The sequence below is a fragment of the Mus caroli genome, unplaced genomic scaffold (genome assembly GCF_978045245.1).
Source record: "Mus caroli unplaced genomic scaffold, Mus_caroli_1 scaffold_13, whole genome shotgun sequence".
Taxonomy (NCBI): Eukaryota; Metazoa; Chordata; class Mammalia; order Rodentia; family Muridae; genus Mus; species Mus caroli.
The window spans coordinates 74,131,521-74,154,425 of record NW_028227268.1 but is presented as its reverse complement, the minus strand read 5'-3'; the positions used below and the strand labels follow the sequence as shown (position 1 = coordinate 74,154,425).

Below are 22,905 nucleotides of genomic sequence, written 5' to 3'. Positions count from 1 at the left end.
GAATGAACTCAGAGCCAATTGATAGTGATATAAATTTCCCACCTAGATAAGACAAATTGTCCTGTAATTGTCCATCCCTATAACGTAATCATAACTACCTGTGGCTATTTAAAGCCACGTGGAATCTGGACCGTCTTTCTCTTCCTCCATCTTCCTTTCTTCTCCTCTCTGTCTTCTCTCTCCCATTTCTAAAATCCTCCTTCTGCCTTCCTTTTCCACTGCCAAATCACAGGCTTTCACCTCTTCTGGTGCTTGCCCTCACCTGCATATAGACATCAAGCCACATTGATCTACAAGTAGAAGCAATATTTAGGAACACCTGGTGATTGTGGCTACACAAATGAATTCAAATTCATGTACAGTGCATTGTTTACACCCTACTATTTATGTCACATTTGCTTGCAGTGTATGAGAGTTCCAGTCTTGTGTGACCATCTGAAACAATGGTTCTCAACAACTCTGAGATGGAATAGACAGAGTCAAAACTCACTAGATGCCCCCCAGAGTACTGATATGGCATCTACACTGTGATGGCCAGCTGGAAATAAACCAAATATTACATAACAGCCCAACCCCCTAAGACACATTTTTCTGGAGAATTTTCTTAATAAGGACATCCTATATAAGTGGTAGATATCTCCATTGAGAAGCACAAATTGCTTTTTTGTTTTGTTTTTTTTTGTTTGTTTGTTTTTCGAGACAGGGTTTCTCTGTGTAGCCCTGGCTGTCCTGGCACTCACTTTGTAGACCAGGCTGGCCTCAAACTCAGAAGTCCGCCTGCCTCTGCCTCCCGAGTGCTGGGATTAAAGGCGTGCGCCACCACGCCCGGCTGGAGAAGCACAAATTGCTACACACAACTATTATTATTCAAAATAGCCAAGGCAACAATCATATAAAGGATCATAACTCTCTAATAAAAGATTCTGAGGAGTTCTGGAAAGATGTCTCATCAGTTAAGAGGACTGCTCTTCCAGAGGTCCCGAGTTCAATTCCCAGCAACCATACAGTGGCTTACAACCTTCTCATATGAGATCTAATTCTCGGTTGTGAGGCTATGTGAAAACTCATATGCATAAAAATAAATGTATAAATGAATGTTTTAAAAAAGATTCCAAAGAAACTGAAGTAGATTAAATTCCTGTCAAATATTTCATAAATAATGAAAAAAATCTCAATCACATGAGAGGTGAGAAATGTTGAAGAAGGAATTGTATTTGATGAGCAAAGGGTATTTGTGACAAGAACATGAAGAAGGGACTTTTGAGTGTAAAAGGGAGCTAGCTAGATAACGGGGGCATGGCAGAGGGCAGCAGGCAAATGAATGAATGAGAATATATAAGACTGAATGAAAATGTATAATGACATACATGTATGGAAATGCCATAATGAAACTCACTGTGTTGTATGTACACCTAAAATGTAATGAAATAGAAAAAAACCTCAACGAGATCTAAGAAAATACTGATGAATAAAATTAAAAAGAATACATATAATTTGTCTGAGATATTCAGAAATGTAAAATTTTGAAAGAAATCTTGAAAGTTCATTTACAATAAACACAACACACACACTAAAGAAGAAGGCAGAGTAAGAAGGCAGGAAGAAAGGAAGGTAGAGAGCAAGCAAGGAAGAAGCAAACAAGTTTCATTAAGAAACCAAGGAAGTGAGACGCTCTAAAGCAGAGAAGAAAGAAACCTCAAAGAAGGCAACAAAAGATGCTAAGATCCCTGTGTTTATAGCTTATAAACTTTAACATTGTCAAAGTGTCCATACTTCAGAAAGTGATCTATAGACTCAATGCAATCTCAACTAGAACATCAATGCCAGTAAGAATAGAACTGGACTGTGGGATCACAAAACTCACATGGGAACACAGAAAACTGCAAATAGCCAAAACAATATTGATCAAAACCAATAGGGCTAGGAGTCACTGCAATACCTGATTTTAAGGCATAGCACAGAGCCACAGTGACAAAAACAGCCCAATAGCTGCATGAAAACAGGCTCATAGACCATCAAGCTGACAGGAAGAGTGAACCCAGAAATATATCCATAACCATGCAGGCAACAGAATGCATCTACAGTCAGCCAGTATCTCAGCAAGGCTTCCAAATACTCATACTGCACAAAGGGCACATGGTTTGAAGAATGGAACTGAGAAAACTGAGCATCAGCCAAGACTAAACCCGAACCCTGACCCTTCACACTATAAAAAACAAACAAACAAACCAACCAACCCCATGTGTCCCAAAGAGCATATTGTAAGATGGAAACCTTGAAGCTCTTAAAGGGAAACAGGTATGAAAAACTTCATCAGATTGTTCCACATGGAGTCAGCAAAGCATAGGAATCAAAAGGGAACTGACAAGTAGCTTGCCATCTAACTGAAACACTTCTTAAATACAAAGCAAATAAACACCAGAGAAATGAGATGATTTACAATGAAAAGCCTTAGGAGAGCATCATGTAACTGTCTCAACCAGAGAGGCCCCAGGATGTCAACAGGAGCAGAACATGGACATGACAAAGTTCGTCAGAGCCACTTTGAAACACCTCAACGAAGTGAAATAGAAAGGTGCTTCCTGGACCAACTGGAAACACTTTCCCCATGGACTCCTCCCGATATAGAGAGGCGTTAGGAGTCTGTACAGGTTAGAGTGAGGACCACAGAGGCAGACAGCTTCTGGGACAGGCGGGAGACACAGAGCCGCTGAGGCAGCACCCTTTTGGGGCCGCAGACATCCGGCACCCTTCCAGCCAGAGGACAGTGACCTGCCCTGCAGGGAGCGCCATCTTGGCTCCGGGACTCCGCCGAACTTAGTCTGTACAGGTTAGAGTGAGGACCACAGAGGCAGACAGCTTCTGGGACAGGCGGGAGCCACAGAGCCGCTGAGGCAGCACCCTTTTGGGGCCACAGACATCCGGCACCCTCCCAGCTGGAGGACAGTGACCTGCCCTGCAGGGAGCGCCATCCGCCGAACTTAGTCTGTACAGGTCAGAGTGAGGACCACAGAGGCAGACAGCTTCTGGGACAGGCGGGAGCCACAGAGCCGCTGAGGCAGCACCCTTTTGGGGCCACAGACATCCGGCACCCTCCTAGCTGGAAGACAGTGGTCTGCCCTGCACAGGAGCCCTCTGCCTCAGGAGCAGGGAGCACATCTTGGATCCAGGACTCCACTGAACTTAGGAACTTAGTCTGCACAGCTGAGAGTGTGCACCACAGAAGCCTACAGCTTCTGTGACCTGCCAAAGCAACACAGCATCTGGGAAAGGTCCTGTTTTCCGCCTTCTTCTTCGGCCAGGAGGAGGTCCAAACGCCAGATATCTGTACACCTTCCCTTTAAGAGGAAAGCTTGTCAGCAGGGAGTGCTCTAACCACTGAAACTCAGAGGAGATAGCCTGTCTCCCAGGTCTGCTGACAGAGGATACTCAGAATCACCAGAAGAACAACCTCTGAACAGAGACAACTATAACAACTCCAGAGATTACCAGATGGCGAGAGGTAAAGGTAAGAATCTTACTAACAGAAACCAAGACCACTCACCATCATCAGGACCCAGCACTCCCACCTCGCCCAGTCCAGGGCACCCCAACACACCTGAAAAACTAGACCTGGATTTAAAAGCATATCTCATGATGATGGTAGAGGACATCAAGAAGGACTTTAAAGAACTACAGGAGAACATGGCTAAAGAGTTACAAGTCCTTAAAGAAAAACAGGAAAACACAACCAAACTGGTAGAAGTCCTTAAAGAGAAACAGGAAAACACATCCAATCAGATGATGGAAATGAACAAAACCATACTAGACCTAAAAAGGGAAGTAGACACAATAAAGAAAACCCAAAATGAGGCAACACTGGAGATAGAAACCCTAGGAAAGAAATCTGGAACCATAGATGCAAGCATCAGCAACAGAATACAAGAGATGGAAGAGAGAATCTCAGGTGCAGAAGATTCCATAGAGAACATCGGCACAACAATCAAGGAAAATGGAAAATGCAAAAAGATCCTAACTCAAAACATCCAAGAAATACAGGACACAATGAGAAGACCAAACCTACGGATAATAGGAGTGGATGAAAATGAAGATTTTCAACTCAAAGGACCAGCAAACATCTTCAACAAAATTATAGAAGAAAACTTCCCAAATCTAAAGAAAGAGATGCCCATGAACATACAAGAAGCCTACAGAACTCCAAATAGGCTGGACCAGAAAAGAAATACCTCCCGACACATAATAATCAGAACAACAAATGCACTAAATAAAGATAGAATACTAAAAGCAGTAAGAGAAAAAGGCCAAGTAACATATAAAGGCAAGCCTATCAGAATTACACCAGATTTTTCACCAGAGACTATGAAAGCCAGAAGATCCTGGACAGATGTTATACAGACATTAAAAGAACACAAATTCCAGCCCAGGCTACTATACCCAGCCAAACTCTCAATTAACATAGATGGAGAAACCAAAGTATTCCACGACAAAACCAAATTCACACATTATCTCTCCACGAATCCAGCCATTCAAAGGATAATAACAGAAAAAAACCAATACAAGGACAGGAACCATGCCCTAGAAACAACAAGAAGGTAATCCCTCAACAAACCGAAAAGAAGACAGCCACAAGAACAGAATGCCAACTTTAACAACAAAAATAACAGGAAACAACAATTACTTTTCCTTAATATCTCTTAATATCAATGGACTCAGCTCCCCGATAAAAAGACATAGACTAACAAACTGGCTACACAATCAAGACCCAACATTTTGCTGCTTACAAGAAACTCATCTCAGAGAAAAAGATAGACACTACCTCAGAATGAAAGGCTGGAAAACAATTTTCCAAGCAAATGGTCTGAAGAAACAAGCTGGAGTAGCCATTCTAATATCAGATAAGATTGACTTCCAACCCAAAGTCATCAAAAAAGACAGGGAGGGGCACTTCATACTCATCAAAGGTAAAATCCTCCAAGAGGAACTATCAATCCTGAATATCTATGCTCCAAATACAAAGGCAGCCTCATTCGTTAAAGAAACTTTAGTAAATCTCAAAGCACACATTGCACCTCATACAATAATAGTGGGAGACTTCAACACACCACTTTCACCAATGGACAGATCATGGAAACAGAAACTAAACAGGGACACAGTGAAACTAACAGAAGTTATGGATCAAATGGATCTGGCAGATATCTACAGAACATTTTACCCTAAAACAAAAGGATACACCTTCTTCTCAGCACCTCATGGTACCTTCTCCAAAATTGACCACGTAATTGGGCACAAAACAGGACTCAACAGATACAAAAACATTGAATTTGTCCCATGCATCCTATCAGATCACCATGGACTAAGGCTGATCATCAATAACAAAATAAATAATAGAAAGCCAACATTCACGTGGAAACTGAACAACACTCTTCTCAACGATACCTTGGTCAAGGAAGGAATAAAGAAAGAAATCAAGGACTTTTTAGAGTTCAATGAAAATGAAGCCACAACATACCCAAACTTATGGGACGCAATGAAAGCATTTCTAAGAGGAAAACTCATAGCTCTGAGTGCCTCCAAAAAGAAACTAGAAAGAGCACACATTAGCAGCTTGACAACACACCTAAAAGCACTAGAACAAAAGGAAGCAAATTCACCCAAGAGGAGTAGACGGCAGGAAATAATCAAACTCAGGGGCGAAATCAATCAAGTGGAAACAAGAAGAACTATTCAAAGAATCAACCAATCAAGGAGCTGGTTCTTTGAGAAAATCAACAAGATAGATAAACCCTTAGCCAGACTAACTAGAGGGCACAGGGAAAGTATTCTAATTAACAAAATCAGAAATGAAAAAGGAGACATAACAACAGATCCTGAAGACATCCAAAACACCATCAGATCCTTCTACCAAAGGCTATACTCAACAAAACTGGAGAACCTGGATGAAATGGAGAAGTTCCTAGACAGATACCAGGTACCAAAGTTGAACCAAGATCAGGTTAATGATCTAAACAACCCTATATCCCCCAAAGAAATAGAAGCAGTCATTAATAGTCTCCCAACCAAAAAAAGCCCAGGACCAGATGGGTTTAGTGCAGAGTTCTATCAGACCTTCAAAGAAGATCTAATCCCAGTTCTTCACAAACTCTTCCACAAAATAGAAACAGAAGGTACTCTACCCAACTCATTCTATGAAGCCACAATTACTCTGATACCTAAACCACAAAAAGACCCAACAAAGATAGAAAACTTCAGACCAATATCCCTTATGAATATTGATGCAAAAATCCTCAATAAAGTTCTTGCTAACCGAATCCAAGAACACATCAAAACAATCATCCATCCTGACCAAGTAGGTTTCATCCCAGGGATGCAGGGATGGTTCAATATACGGAAATCCATCAACGTAATCCAGTATATAAACAAACTCAAAGACAAAAACTACATGGTCATCTCGTTAGATGCAGAAAAAGCATTTGACAAGATCCAACACCCATTCATGATAAAAATCTTGGAAAGATCAGGAATTCAAGGCCCATACCTAAACATGATAAAAGCAATCTACAGCAAACCAGTAGCCAACATCAAAGTAAATGGTGAGAAGCTTGAAGCAATCCCTCTAAAATCAGGGACTAGACAAGGCTGTCCACTTTCTCCATACCTATTCAACATTGTACTTGAAGTCCTAGCCAGAGCAATTCGACAACAAAAGGAGATCAAAGGGATACAAATTGGAAAAGATGAAGTCAAAATATCACTCTTTGCAGATGATATGATAGTATATATAAGTGACCCTAAAAATTCCACCAGAGAACTCCTAAGCCTGATAAACAGCTTCGGTGAAGTAGCTGGATATAAAATTAACTCAAACAAATCAATGGCCTTTCTCTACACAAAGAATAAACAGGCCGAGAAAGAAATTAGGGAAACAACACCCTTCTCAATAGTCACAAATAATATAAAATATCTTGGCGTGACTCTAACTAAGGAAGTGAAAGATCTGTATAATAAAAACTTCAAGTCTCTGAAGAAAGAAATTATAGAAGATCTCAGAAGATGGAAAGATCTCCCATGCTCATGGATTGGCAGGATCAACATTGTAAAAATGGCTATCTTGCCAAAAGCAATCTACAGATTCAATGCAATCCCCATCAAAATTCCAAATCAATTCTTCAACGAATTAGAAAGTGCAATCTGCAAATTCATCTGGAATAACAAAAAACCTAGGATAGCAAAATCTCTTCTCAAGGATAAAAGAACCTCTGGTGGAATCACCATGCCGGACCTAAAGCTCTACTACAGAGCAATTGTGATAAAAACTGCATGGTACTGGTATAGTGACAGACAAATAGACCAATGGAATAGAATTGAAGACCCAGAAATGAACCCACACACCTACGGTCACTTGATCTTCGACAAGGGAGCTAAAAACATCCAGTGGAAGAAAGACAGCATTTTCAACAAATGGTGCTGGCACAACTGGATGTTAACATGTAGAAGAATGCGAATCGATCCATTCCTATCTCCTTGTACTAAGGTCAAGTCTAAATGGATCAAGGAACTTCACATAAAACCAGAGACACTGAAACTTATAGAGGAGAAAGTGGGGAAAAGCCTTGAAGATATGGGCACAGGGGAAAAATTCCTGAATAGAACAGTAATGGCTTCTGCTGTAAGATCGAGAATTGACAAATGGGACCTCATGAAACTACAAAGCTTCTGCAAGGCTAAAGACACCATCAATAAGACAAAAAAACCACCAACAGATTGGGAAAGGATCTTCACCTATCCTAAATCAGACAAGGGACTAATATCCAATATATATAAAGAACTCAAGAAGGTGGACTCCAGAAAGTCAAATAACCCCATTAAAAAATGGGGCTCAGAACTGAACAAAGAATTCTCACCTGAGGAATACCGAATGGCAGAGAAGCACCTGAAAAAATGTTCAACATCCTTAATCATCAGGGAAATGCAAATCAAAATAACCCTGAGATTCCACCTCACACCAGTCAGAATGGCTAAGATCAAAAATTCAGGTGACAGCAGATGCTGGCGAGGATGTGGAGAAAGAGGAACACTTCTCCATTGTTGGTGGGATTGCAAGCTTGTACAACCACTCTGGAAATCAATCTGGTGGTTCCTCAGAAAATTGGACATAGTACTACCGGAGGATCCAGCATTACCTCTTCTGGGCATATATCCAGAAGATGTCCCAACCGGTAAGAAGGACACATGCTCCACTATGTTCATAGCAGCCCTATTTATAATAGCCAGAAGCTGGAAAGAACCCAGATGTCCCTCAACAGAGGAATGGATACAGAAATTATGGTACATTTACACAATGGAGTACTACTCAGCTATTAAAAAGAATGAATTTATGAAATTCCTAGCCAAATGAATGGACCTGGAGGGCATCATCTTGAGTGAGGTAACACAATCACAAAGGAACTCACACAATATGTATTCACTGATAAGTGGATATTAGCCCAAAACTTAGGATACCCAAGATATAAGATACAATTTGCTAAACGCATGAAACTCAAGAAGAATGAAGACCAAAATGTGGACACTGTGCCCCTTCTTAGAATTGGGAACAAAACACCCAGGGAAGGAGTTACAGAGACAAAGTTCGGAGCTGTGATGAAAGGATGGACCATCTAGAGACTGCCGTATCCAGGGATCCATCCCATAATCAGCTTCTAAACGCTGACACCATTGCATACACTAGCAAGATTTTGCTGAAAGGACCCAAAGATAGCTGTCTCTTGTGAGACTATGCAGGGGCCTAGCAAACACAGGAGTGGATGCTCACAGTCAGCTATTGGATGTATCACAGGGCTCCCAATGGAGAAGCTAGAGAAAGTACCCAAGGAGCTAAAGGGATCTGCAACCCTATAGTTAGAACAACATGATGAACTAACCAGTACCCCGGAGCTCTTGTCTCCAGCTGCATATGTACCGAAAGATGGCCTAGTCGGCCATCACTGGAAAGAGAGGCCCATTGGACTTGCAAACTTTATATGCCCCAATATAAAGGAATGCCAGGGCCAAAAGAATGGGAATGGGAGGGTAGGGAAGTGGGGGGCGGTATGGGGGACTTTTGGGATAGCATTGGAAATGTAATTGAGGAAAATATGTAATAAAAAAAAAACAGTGGGAAAAAAAAAAAGAGAGGCGTTAGAGTTGAATGAGCTCACCTGCTCTGTGAAAAGCTTTTCTTTACTGAGGATAATTTTAACATCACTCGCAACCATGTCAATGAAATAATTTTGCAAGTGGAAAACCTTTGAAAAGTAAGGATTTCCAATGTACTTCAATAGTTTCTCTGTTAAGGATGTATCTGGCTCATCTGAGAGCAAATGTGGAGACTTAATGTTTGCCTTGAGATCCTCCAGTGTCACGTTCAAATCCTCAGTGATGTTTTCCAGTGATGCCTCATCCAGGCCAAAGGAAGATCTATAGTCATTCAAAGTCTGTTGCAACATCTCCATGTCCTTTTGGGTCAGTCCCCGGGATGGTATGGTAGCCCATGCTCTTGGAGTTGTGGATTCCTTCCAGACCTTTTGTTTCAGCATATTCCTCTTCTGGTCTATGGTGGAATCTGTAACAACAGGCAAAGTGAGCATGAACATGTGGTGTTTGTAGGCTGGGAGCTGGCTGAGAAGGGTGGATTCCAGCTTTGGGAAGTCAAAGTCAGACACATCAAAGTTAGAGACTAAGAAGACTGGAGGCTCCTGGTGGGTAACTTCCTTAAGCATACTTGAAATGGTATGTCGAATCTGCTTTAATGTGTTCTCTCTGTTGAATCTCCTAGGATTACTCCGTTTTACAACCATTAGATCAAGATCTGTGTGGGTTCGAACAAAATAGAAACTCCTATTCATTTGCACAATGGCTTTGGCAAATTCTGCATCATTATGTTTAAAGCGTCCAGAAGAGACAATAATGAAGAAGTCATACTCCTCAAACTCGATTTTCTTCAGATAATCATGCGGTTGGAAGGCAGTAGATCCAATGCCAGGCAGGTCCCACAGTGTCACACTGGGAAACTTTGTGTAAGTGTATGGCGTTCTCTCAGTGGTTGTATGGACCACCCCTGTGGAAGCAGCTGCACCTTCTTCATCATCCCCCACTCCCTGCAGAGCATTGATGAGACTGGACTTTCCAGCACCAGTCTCCCCCATCACTGCAATGTTTAGTGGGGCTTTCTCTATGTCACCCAGAGCACTGCTGACTGCAGAAACTGTTTCCCGAAGGTTTCCATTCTCTAGGGATGATTCAATGAAGGCGATTAATTCCTGAGACAGGATTTTGGTTTTCATCTTGAAATTCTGAAGATTTCCAAAGCTGGAGGTCAAATCAGGATCCTCTTTTGGAGGGGGTGTAGAAGAAGAAGTCTGACCCATGCCTTGGAAGTGTCAATGGTACTAAAGAAAGGAAAGAATCAGGAAGGTTAACAAATTAGTTCAGCAAGAACGAACAATGGGACAGCAGGGTCCACTATCTGCCCCTACATTATAATTAAGGACTTTCTCCCCTTCAATGAAATACGCAGTACTGAACACCCCTTACTTCTGTCTTTAGGTTTGAATTTTGGTTTGACTCACACTCTTCACCTTTAACTATTTTTTTTCCTTTACAGTGTTTTTTGTTCTTCATTAATCAAATTCAAGCCTGTAATCACAGCACTAAGGAGGTGCTGCTATGGATCACAAGTTTGAGCTCAGGCTGGGTTAAGATGCCCAGTTTTTGTCGAGAAAAAAAAATTACCCAAGTTCATAGTTCTATCAGCCTTTCCAGATACGGTCACATTATGACATGCACACTGACTTTCTGGTTTTCAGTTTTACTTCAATAATTGACATGAATGGTAGCAAAATCAATTGTGAAATTAGCATAACATGACCATCAATATGTTTATGCTTCAATCCATGAATTGGTATAACTGTTAATTTTGACCACAGAAACTGCTCTGTATAGTGTTAAGAGTAACTTTAGATTAACTCATAATGGTGAAAGAATTGAGGATAAGTGACTTTTGAATGCTGGGCCATAAATGTGATACCTAAACTACTGCCTCTAATGCTTAGTTAGATGCAGAAGTCACAGCAGAAGTGATGTGAGAACTGAGGGAGGGTTGTAGTGTTTTGACAATGTAAAAATTGCTGAAACAGTAAAATTCCAAACCATTCAGTCAATTAATGGGCGAATGAGTTGTAGACAGTCATTAAGAGACTAAATGAAAAAGCTAAAATATATTCGAAAATTTACTCGATATCCTGAACTATCATAGGAAGGGCCATTAAATCAGAATGGTACTACCAAATCAAGCACCACTGACAAATGTAGAAAAGAGGACCCATCTTCACTGCTAGAAGTTGTTGCATCTACTTCATAAATGGATCACTGTCCGAGGTACACTTCTCACTTCAACGTGAAGGAGTGTTAGTCAACAGATTATGCAGATACAAGCACATCCATGGTTATAGCTGCAGTGCTTATGGGTCTCTATAAAATCAATTCAGTGTAGATATTTATATGCAGATGAATGTACAAAGAACTCATGGTACATATACAGTAAGGTTCTATGCAGTTTTGAAGAAAAATGAAACCCTGACATTTTCAGAAAAAAAATAAGTGTAACTGGAAGTTGTTGCTCAGAGAATAGAATTGGGACTTCAGAAAAACTAATAGCCTATGTCTTTCACAGGCTGAAGCTAACCTTACAAAAATGTATGTTTGTGTGCTCCAAGAAAATGGCCTACAGAGGCAGAGGCATGCAGATGTGTTCAAGGTCAGCCTGGTCTACAAAGTGTGTTCAAGGACATCCAGAACTGTTATACAGAGAACCTTGTCTTGGAAAAACAAAACAAAACAAAACACACACCCTCCAAAAACTTTTGGTGTCATTACCCTAATGGTACAGCTGCTTGAAGACTCGGTAGTGGAAAAACTCAGTTGTTATGGCCTGGGTAACCATTGCTTGTGTAGCAGTTCATTTTATGCTCTTATGAGCAAACTTTCTCATATGCTGTTAGGACTGTTACCAGGAAAATGTCTCATGTGCTCTTATGTTAGTAGTAACTTTTTCATGACTGAGTTAACTGTTAACCCAAAGTCTGTTATGTTCTATACTTTATTGTTCTTGGAAACCAATCATAACAGAGGTCAAATTGGACCTGCTTTATATAGTTAGCCATAATAAGCTTGGAGTTGAGACCTCACTGGCAATTGACATCCTACTTTCTGACATGTGCATGGGTAATTGACACCCTGTTTGGCAAGTTAGGACATGAATGCTAGGCAAGTCAAGTCACCTGCCACAGTTGAGTAACCCAACCAAGGGGGACAGGAGAAGCATGCCACAAATATGTGTTCTTTAGGAAGTCTCTTATCCCTACTTACAGATTGGTGGCATAACTTGGCAAGGAGGTTTGTGGATTACATGCTTCAAAGTTCTGTATGAATCTGGCTCAGAATTATTCAGCTCCCAAGTCTGGTCTGTGGCACTTTCTGATCAGTTCTGGGGTAAATTCTGCATAAAGTATTCCTGGCTGACTAAGACTGGTGTATGGTATGGTTTTGTGGGGCAACTCATGGACCACAACAAAAATAAGTGTTGTAGATGTGTCTTTTTATATACCCCAAGTGATGTCTCATCTTGGTATTCAACTTGACTCCATCTGGAATTAACTGGAACCAAAGTAGGTGAGCATACCTGTGAGACATTTTTCTGCATTGGATCATTTGAGTTTAGAAGATCTACCCTAAATCTGGGTTACATTTTTTTTTTTGGTGGAAGCCTACGTAAAAGAACATGGAAGAAGGAGACTTTTCTTCTTTGTCTGCTTGATCTCATTTGCTCTGACAAGTTCACCCATTCTGCTGCTGAGCCATTCCTTCACTGGTATTAGAGCTCACTTCTTAGGGTTTCAAGTGTATACTGAAGGCCAGTGTTGACAGGCAGCCTCATAGTTCGAGACCTTTCCTTCAGGAGACATCTTCTATTAGACTGTCCAAACCACAGGTCATTAGCAGCTATTTTAAATCTCCTTTAATACATATAGATTTTTGCCAACAGTTCTGCTCCTGTGGAGAAACTTAATCTAAACTACTCAGAAATGAAAATGTTCTTTCTATATCATCCTAGGTTAGGTATTTGTGGACCATAATAGTTGCATTTTAGAGACTTCTTCAGAATATCATCTGCAGATGAAAGGTCTCCTGTCTGATCCTCTCTATTCCAGTAACACAGAGCCATGTCTGTCTTCTGGGCATCCCAAATGGGAACATATAACCCATATATAGGGCAGGTCCAAGGCCCATAATGGCTAGATGGTGTATGATGGTAATTTTATAAGAAAATAGGAAGGTATTAGATGTTTAGCCAGACTTGGGTTCTAAGTTCAGGTTGGCCACAAGAGAATGAGGTACATTTTAGGAAACTGGGGGTGCAAGAGGCCCCCAGATGGAGGACCTAAGCTCAGGCTGGGGACAATTCTCCTAAGGGCCCATGATCTGATAAAAAAATCAAACATGCTCTTCACATTAGGGTCTTGAAGAGATTGGGGAGTGAGAGAACACATTTCAACATAATAAAGGCTGCATATGGCAAACATATAGCCAACGTTGTGTCAAATGAGAAAACCTCCAAGCAAACACACTGAGCAGAGGAAGGAGACAAGGGTTTTCCTTTATTATCCACTCTTTATTCAGTTCAGTACTAGAAGTCTTAGCTAGGACAATAGGACGCAAGGGGGAAAATACATAAATAGAAAAGGGAAGGGACAAAGATAATATAAGGTTCTGTCCACAATAGAACCCAAAGTCTTCCTCAGAGAACCCTTAGAATCATTTGAGCAAGCTGACAGAATTTAGAATTAACATAAAAATCTCACTTGCCTTCATGTATCCCAATGGCAAACATGCTAAAGAAGACATGGGGAATCGATGTCACTTACAATATTAGCCAGCACCTTCTCCCCAATAACATTCTTGGAATCCACTTAACCAAGGATGGTAAGCCCTCTGTCATGAAAACTTTAAAAGCTTTAAAAAATTAGAAGACACTAAAACAAAAATACTACTCTTGTGAAAGAATTAGAAGTATTCATGTCATAAAAATGGCTGGCTTGCCTTCTGGTCTCCATCTGCACCTGGGAGCTAAGGCTGTTCCACAGTCTGCTACACACAGTTACCACCAGGAGAAAGCTGGTCTCCCAGGAGTGCTGACACAGGCTTATAGGCCCACAGGAGGCACAAGATAAAACCAGAGACAGCAAGACCAACTAATACCAGACATAAATGGATAGTAAATGGCAAGCACAAGAACCTACTAACAATAACCAAGGCTACTTGGCATCACCAGATTCCAGTTCTCCCACCACAACAATCCTGGGTACTCCAACACATCAGAAAAGCAAGATTTGGATCTAAAATCACATCTCATGATGCTGATAGAGGACTTTAAGAAGGACATAAATAACTCCCTTAAAGAAATACAGGAAAACACAGGTAAACAGCTAGAATCCCTTAAAGAGGAAACACAAAAATCCCTTAAAGAATTACAGGAAAACACAATGAAACAGGTGAAGGAAAGGAACAAGATCATCCAAGATCTAAAAATGGAAATAGAAACAATAAAAAAAAAAATCACAAAGGGGACAACCCTGGAGTTAGAAAACCTAGGAAAGAGATCAGGAGACATAGATGCAAGCATCACCAGCAGAATACAAGAGAGATAAGAGAGAATCTCAGGTGCAGAAGATACCATAGAAAACATTGATACAACAGTCAAAGAAAATGTAAAATGGCTCTCTTCCGGCCTGACCAGCACCCGGATAGCTAGAGCGCAGGGTCAGCTGACACCCGCCAGCTACCCATGACACCCGCCACAGGATTCTGAGACTGCTGGTGAGTGGAACACAGCTTCTGCTCCAGTCCAATCACACGGGACATGAGACAGCTTTGGTTGGGGAGGCAGAAATCCGGCCTGAGTAGGGCCACAAGCCTCTTCCGGTCAGAACAGGACCGGGGTAGCTAGGGCGCATGGTCGGCTGACACTCGCCAGCTACCCACAACACCCTCCACAGGATCTTAAGACTTCGGGTGAGTGGAACACAGCTTCTGCTCCAATCCAATTGTGCGTGGGACCTGAGACTGCATTAGTTAGGGAGGCAGAAAACCGGCCTGAGTAGGGCCACAGGCCTCTTCTGGCCTGACCAGCACCGGGGTAGCTAGAGCACAGGGTCGGCTGACACCAGCCAGCTACCCACGACACCCGCCACAGGATCTTGAGACTTCTGGTGAGTGGAACACAGCTTCTGCTCCAGTCCAATCTCGCGGGAACTGAGACTGCTTTGGTTGTGGAGGCAGAAATCCGGCCTGAGTAGGGCCACAAGCCTCTTCCGGTCAGAACAGGACCGGGGTAGCTAGGGCGCATGGTCGGCTGACACTCGCCAGCTACCCACAACACCCTCCACAGGATCTTAAGACTTCGGGTGAGTGGAACACAGCTTCTGCTCCAATCCAATTGTGCGTGGGACCTGAGACTGCATTAGTTAGGGAGGCAGAAAACCGGCCTGAGTAGGGCCACAGGCCTCTTCCGGCCTGACCAGCACCGGGGTAGCTAGAGCACAGGGTCGGCTGACACCAGCCAGCTACCCACGACACCCGCCACAGGATCTTGAGACTTCTGGTGAGTGGAACACAGCTTCTGCTCCAGTCCAATCTCGCGGGAACTGAGACTGCTTTGGTTGTGGAGGCAGAAATCCGGCCTGAGTAGGGCCACAAGCCTCTTCCGGTCAGAACAGGACCGGGGTAGCTAGAGCGCAGGGTCGGCTGACACCAGCCAGCTACCCACGACACCCGCCACAGGATTTTGAGACTTCGGGTGAGTGGAACACAGAGTCTGCTCCAATCTTTAAAGAGTGACAACGATAACAACTAACACCAGAGATTACCAGATGGCGAAAGGTAAACATAATAATCTTACTAACAGAAACCAAGACCACTCACCATCATCAGAACCCAGCACTCCCACTTCGCCCAGTCCAGGGCACCCCAACACACCGGAAAAGCTAGACACGGATCTAAAAGCATATCTCATGATGATGGTAGAGGACATCAAGAAGGACTTTAATAACTCACTTAAAGAATTACAGGAGAACATGGCTAAAGAGTTACAAGTCCTTAAAGAAAAACAGGATAACACAATCAAACAGGTAGAAGCCCTTAAAGAAAAACAGGATAACACAATCAAACAGGTAGAAGTCCTTAAAGAAAAACAGGATAAAACATCCAAAGAGGTGATGGAAATGAACAAGACCATACTAGACCTAAAAAGGGAAGTAGACACAATAAAGAAAACCCAAAATGAGGCAACACTGGAGATAGAAACCCTAGGAAAGAAATCTGGAACCATAGATGCAAGCATCAGCAACAGAATACAAGAGATGGAAGAGAGAATCTCAGGTGCAGAAGATTCCATAGAGAACATCGGCACAACAATCAAGGAAAATGGAAAATGCAAAAAGATCCTAACTCAAAACATCCAAGAAATACAGGACACAATGAGAAGACCAAACCTACGGATAATAAGGAGTGGATGAGAATGAAGATTTTCAACTCAAAGGACCAGCAAACATCTTCAACAAAATTATAGAAGAAAACTTCCCAAATCTAAAGAAAGAGATGCCCATGTACATACAAGAAGCCTACAGAACTCCAAATAGACTAGACCAGAAAAGAAATACCTCCCGACACATAATAATCAGAACAACAAATGCACTAAATAAAGATAGAATACTAAAAGCAGTAAGAGAAAAAGGCCAAGTAACATATAAAGGCAAGCCTATCAGAATTACACCAGATTTTTCACCAGAGACTATGAAAGCCAGAAGATCCTGGACGGATGTTATACAGACACTAAAAGAACACAAATTCCAGCCCAGCTACTATACCCAGCCAAACTCTCAATTAACATAGATGGAGAAACCAAAGTATTCCACGACAAAGCCAAATTCACACATTATCTCTCCACGAATCCAGCCCTTCAAAGGATAATAACAGAAAAAAACCAATACAAGGACAGGAACCACGCCCTAGAAACAACAAGAAGGTAATCCCTCAACAAACCTAAAAGAAGACAGCCACAAGAACAGAATGCCAACTTTAACAACAAAAATAACAGGAAACAACAATTACTTTTCCTTAATATCTCTTAATATCAATGGACTCAACTCCCCGATAAAAAGACATAGACTAACAAACTGGCTACACAAACAAGACCTAACATTTTGCTGCTTACAGGAAACTCATCTCAGAGAAAAAGATAGACACTACCTCAGAATGAAAGGCTGGAAAACAATTTTCCAAGCAAATGGTATGAAGAAACAAGCTGGAGTAGCCATTCTAATATCTAATAAAATTGACTTCCAACACAAAGTCATCAAAAAAGACAGGGAGGGGCACTTGATACTCATCAAAGTTAAAATCCTCCAAGAGGAACTATCAATCCTGAATATCTATGCTCCAAATACAAAGGCAGCCACATTCATTAAAGAAACTTTAGTAAATCTCAAAGCACACATTTCACCTCATACAATAATAGTGGGAGACTTCAACACACCACTTTCACCAATGGACAGGTCATGGAAACAGAAACTAAACAGGGACACAGTGAAACTAAGAGAAGTTATGAATCAAATGGATCTGGCAGATATCTACAGAACATTCTATCCTAAAACAAAAGGATATACCTTCTTCTCAGCACCTCATGGTACCTTCTCCAAAATTGACCACATAATTGGTCACAAAACAGGCCTCAACAGATACAAAAATATTGAAATTTTCCCATGCATCCTATCAGATCACCATGGACTAAGGCTGTTTTCAATAACAAAATAAATAATAGAAAGCCAACATTCACATGGAAACTGGACAACACTCTTCTCAATGATACCTTCGCCAAGGAAGGAATAAAGAAAGAAATTAAGGACTTTTTAGAGTTCAAAGAAAATGAAGCCACAACATACCCAAACTTATGGGATGCAATGAAAGCATTTCTAAGAGGAAAACTCATAGCTCTGAGTGCCTCCAAAAAGAAACTAGAGAGATCACACATTAGCAACTTGACAACACACCTAAAAGCAGTAGAACAAAAGGAAGCAAATTCACCCAAGAGGAGTAGATGGCAGGAAATAACCAAACTCAGGGGCGAAATCAACCAAGTGGAAACAAGAAGAACTATTCAAAGAATCAACCAATCAAGGAGCTGGTTCTTTGAGAAAATCAACAAGATAGATAAACCCTTAGCCAGACTCACTAGAGGGCACAGGGAAAGCATCCTAATTAACAAAATCAGAAATGAAAAAGGAGACATAACAACAGATCCTGAAGACATCCAAAACACCATCAGATCCTTCTACCAAAGGCTATACTCAACAAAACTGGAGAACCTGGATGAAATGGAGAAGTTCCTAGACAGATACCAGGTACCAAAGTTGAATCAAGATCAGGTTAATGATCTAAACAGCCCTATATCCCCCAAAGAAATAGAAGCAGTCATTAATAGTCTCCCAACCAAAAAAAGCCCAGGACCAGATGGGTTTAGTGCAGAGTTCTATCAGACCTTCAAAGAAGATCTAATCCCAGTTCTTCACAAACTATTCCACAATATAGAAACAGAAGGTACTCTACACAACTCATTCTATGAAGCCACAATTACTCTGATACCTAAACCACAAAAAGACCCAACAAAGATAGAAAACTTCAGACCAATATCCCTTATGAATATTGATGCAAAAATCCTCAATAAAGTTCTTGCTAACTGAATCCAAGAACACATCAAAACATTCATCCATCCTGACCAAGTAAGTTTCATCCCATGGATGCAGGGATGGTTCAATATACGGAAATCCATCAACGTAATCCAGTATATAAACAAAATCAAAGACAAAAACCACATGGTCATCTCGTTAGATGCAGAAAAAGCATTTGACAAGATCCAACACCCATTCATGATAAAAGTCTTGGAAAGATCAGGAATTCAAGGCCCATACCTAAACATGATAAAAGCAATCTACAGCAAACCAGTAGCCAACATCAAAGTAAATGGTGAGAAGCTTGAAGCAATCCCTCTAAAATCAGGGACTAGACAAGGCTGTCCACTTTCTCCATACCTATTCAACATTGTACTTGAAGTCCTAGCCAGAGCAATTCGACAACAAAAGGAGATCAAAGGGATACAAATTGGAAAAGATGAAGTCAAAATATCACTTTTCGCAGATGAGATGATAGTATATATAAGTGACCCTAAAAATTCCAACAGAGAACTCCTAAACCTGATAAACAGCTTTGGTGAAGTAGCTGGATATAAAATTAACTCAAACAAATCAATGGCCTTTCTCTACACAAAGAATAAACAGGCCGAGAAAGAAATTAGGGAAACAACACCCTTCTCAATAGTCACAAATAATATAAAATATCTTGGCGTGACTCTAACTAAGGAAGTGAAAAATCTGTATAATAAAAACTTCAAGTCTCTGAAGAAAGAAATTATAGAAGATCTCAGAAGATGGAAAGATCTCCCATGCTCATGGATGGCAGGATCAACATTGTAAAAATGGTATCTTGCCAAAAGCAATCTACAGATTCAGTGCAATCCCCATCAAAATTCGAACTCAATTCTTCAAAGAATTAGAAAGTGAAATCTACAAATTCATCTGGAATAACAAAAAACCTAGGATTGCAAAAACTCTTCTCAAGGATAAAAGAACCTCTGGTGGAATCACCATGCCTGACCTATAGCTCTACTACAGAGCAATTGTGATAAAAACTGTGTGGTACTGGTATAGTGACAGACAAATAGACCAATGGAACAGAATTGAAGACCCAGAAATGAACCCACACACCTACAGTCACTTGATCTTCGACAAGGGAGCTAAAAACATCCAGTGGAAGAAAGACAGCATTTTCAACAAATGGTGCTGGCACAACTGGTTGTTAACATGTAGAAGAATGTGAATCGATCCATTCCTATCTCCTTGTACTAAGGTCAAGTCTAAGTGGATCAAGGAACTTCACATAAAACCAGAGACACTGAAACTTATAGAGGAGAAAGTGGGGAAAAGCCTTGAAGATATGGGCACAGGGGAAAAATTCCTGAATAGAACAGTAATGGCTTGTGCTGTAAGATGGAGAATTGACAAGTGGGACCTCATGAAACTACAAAGCTTCTGCAAGGCTAAAGACACCATCACTAAGACAAAAAAACCACCAACAGATTGGGAAAGGATCTTCACCTATCCTAAATCAGATAAGGGACTAATATCCAATATATATAAAGAACTCAAGAAGGTGGACTCCAGAAAGTCAAATAACCCCATTAAAAAATGGGGCTCAGAACTGAACAAAGAATTCTCACCTGAGGAATACCGAATGGCAGAGAAACACCTGAAAAAATGCTCAACATCCTTAATCATCAGGGAAATGCAAATCAAAACATCCCTGAGATTCCACCTCACACCAGTCAGAATGGCTAAGATCAAAAATTCAGGTGACAGCAGATGCTGGCGAGGATGTGGAGAAAGAGGAACACTCCTCCATTGTTGGTGGGATTGCAAGCTTGTACAACCACTCTGGAAATCAGTCTGGCGGTTCCTCAGAAAATTGGACATAGTACTACCGGAGGATCCAGCAATACCTCTCCTGGGCATATATCCAGAAGATGTCCCAACCGGTAAAAAGGACACATGCTCCACTATGTTCATAGCAGCCCTATTTATAATAGCCAGAAGCTGGAAAGAACCCAGATGTCCCTCAACAGAGGAATGGATACAGAAATTATGGTACATTTACACAATGGAGTACTACTCAGCTATTAAAAAGAATGAATTTATGAAATTCCTAGCCAAATGGATGGACCTGGAGGGCATCATCTTGAGTGAGGTAACACAATCACAAAGGAACTCACACAATATGTATTCACTGATAAGTGGATATTAGCCCAAAACTTAGGATACCCAAGATATAAGATACAATTTGCTAAAAGCATGAAACTCAAGAAGAATGAAGACCAAAGTGTGGACACTGTGCCCCTTCTTAGAATTGGGAATAAAACACCCATGGAAGGAGTTACAGAGACAAAGTTTGGAGCTGTGATGAAAGGATGGACCATCTAGAGACTGCCCTATCCAGGGATCCATCCCATAATCAGCTTCTAAACGCTGACACCATTGCATACACTAGCAAGATTTTGCTGAAAGGACCCAAATATAGCTGTCTCTTGTGCGACGATGCCGGGGCCTAGCAAACACAGGAGTGGATGCTCACAGTCAGCTATTGGATGTATCACAGGGCTCCCAATGGAGAAGCTAGAGAAAGTACCCAAGGAGTTAAAGGGATCTGCAACCCTATAGTTGGAACAACATGATGAAGTAACCAGTACCCCGGAGATCTTCTCTCTGGCTACATATGTATCGAAAGATGGCCTAGTTGGCCATCACTGGAAAGAGAGGCCCATTGGACTTGCAATCTTTATATGCCCCAATATAGGGGAATGCCAGGGCCAAAAGAATGGGAATGGGTGGGTAGGGAAGTGGGGGGCCCTATGGGTGACTTTTGGGATAGCATTGGAAATGTAATTAAGGAAAATATGTAATAAAAATATTAAAAATTAAAAAAAAAAGAAAATGTAAAATGAAAACACCCCTAACCCAAAACAGCTAGGAAATCCAGGAGACAATGAGAAAAACCAAACTTAAGGATAATAGGTATAGAAGGGAGTCAAGTTCCCAACTTAAAGGGCCAGTGAATATCTTCACCAAAATCTTAGAAAAAAACCTCCCTACCCTAAAGAAAGAGATGCCCATGAACATTCAAGAAGCATACAGAACTCCAAATAGATTGGACCAGAAAAGAAATTCCTCTCATTACAGAATAATTTAAAAACCAAACGCATTAAATGAAGAATATTAAAAGCAGTAAGGGAAAAAAAAATCAAGAAACATCTAAAGGTAGACCTATCAGAATTACACCAGACTTCTCACCAAAGACTATGAAAGCTAGAAGATCCTGGGCAGATATCATATAGACCCTAAGAGGATACAAATGCCCACCCAGGCTACTATGTGAGCAAAACTCATAATTACCATAGAAGAAGAAACCAAGATATTCCATGACACAACCAAGTTTGCACCATACCTTTCCAAAAATCCAGTCCCTCAAAGGATAATAAATGGAAAACACCAGCACAAGGAGGAAAACTACACCCTAGAAAAAGCAAGAAAGCAATCTTCTCTTAACAAACCAAAAGGAAGATATTCACATAAACACAATTCCACCTCTAACAATTAAAATAACAGGAAGCAACAATTTCTTTTCCTTAATATCTCTTAATATCAATGCAGTTAATTCACCAATAAAAAGATAGAGACTAACAGACTGGATATGTAAACAGGACCCACCATTTTTTTTTCATTTTTTTAATAGGTATTTTCCTCATTTACATTTCCAATACTATCCAAAAAGTCCCCAATACATTACCCCTCCATTCCCCTACCCACCCACTCCCACTTTTTGGCCCTGGCGTTCCCCTGTACTGGGGCATATAAAGTTTGCAAGTCCAATGGACCTCTCTTTCCAGTGATGGCCGACTAGGCCATCTTTTGATACATATGCAGCTAGAGTCAAGAGCTCTGGGGTACTGGTTAGTTCATAATGTTGTTCCACCTATAGGGTTGCAGATCCCTTTAGCTCCTTGGGTACTTTCTGTAGCCCCTCCATTGGGGGCCCTGTGATCCATCCAATAGCTGACTGTGAGCATCCACTTCTGTGTTTGCAGGACCCACCATTTTGTTGCATACAGTAAACCCATCTCAGTGACAAAGACAGACACCACCTCAGAGT

The 22,905-nt window shown here is 41.2% G+C and overlaps 1 protein-coding gene across 1 annotated transcript in view; it reads right to left on the bottom strand.

The window, feature by feature from the left end:
* LOC110288649 (uncharacterized) overlaps positions 1-22,905 on the bottom strand; it is a 53,875-nt gene that overhangs the window by 14,694 nt on the left and 16,276 nt on the right. The window contains exon 3 of the mRNA XM_085830076.1: positions 9,195-10,424. Coding sequence (XP_085686202.1) covers positions 9,195-10,403 — 1,209 coding nt within the window. The 5' untranslated portion in view covers positions 10,404-10,424. The remainder of the gene's footprint in view (positions 1-9,194; positions 10,425-22,905) is intronic.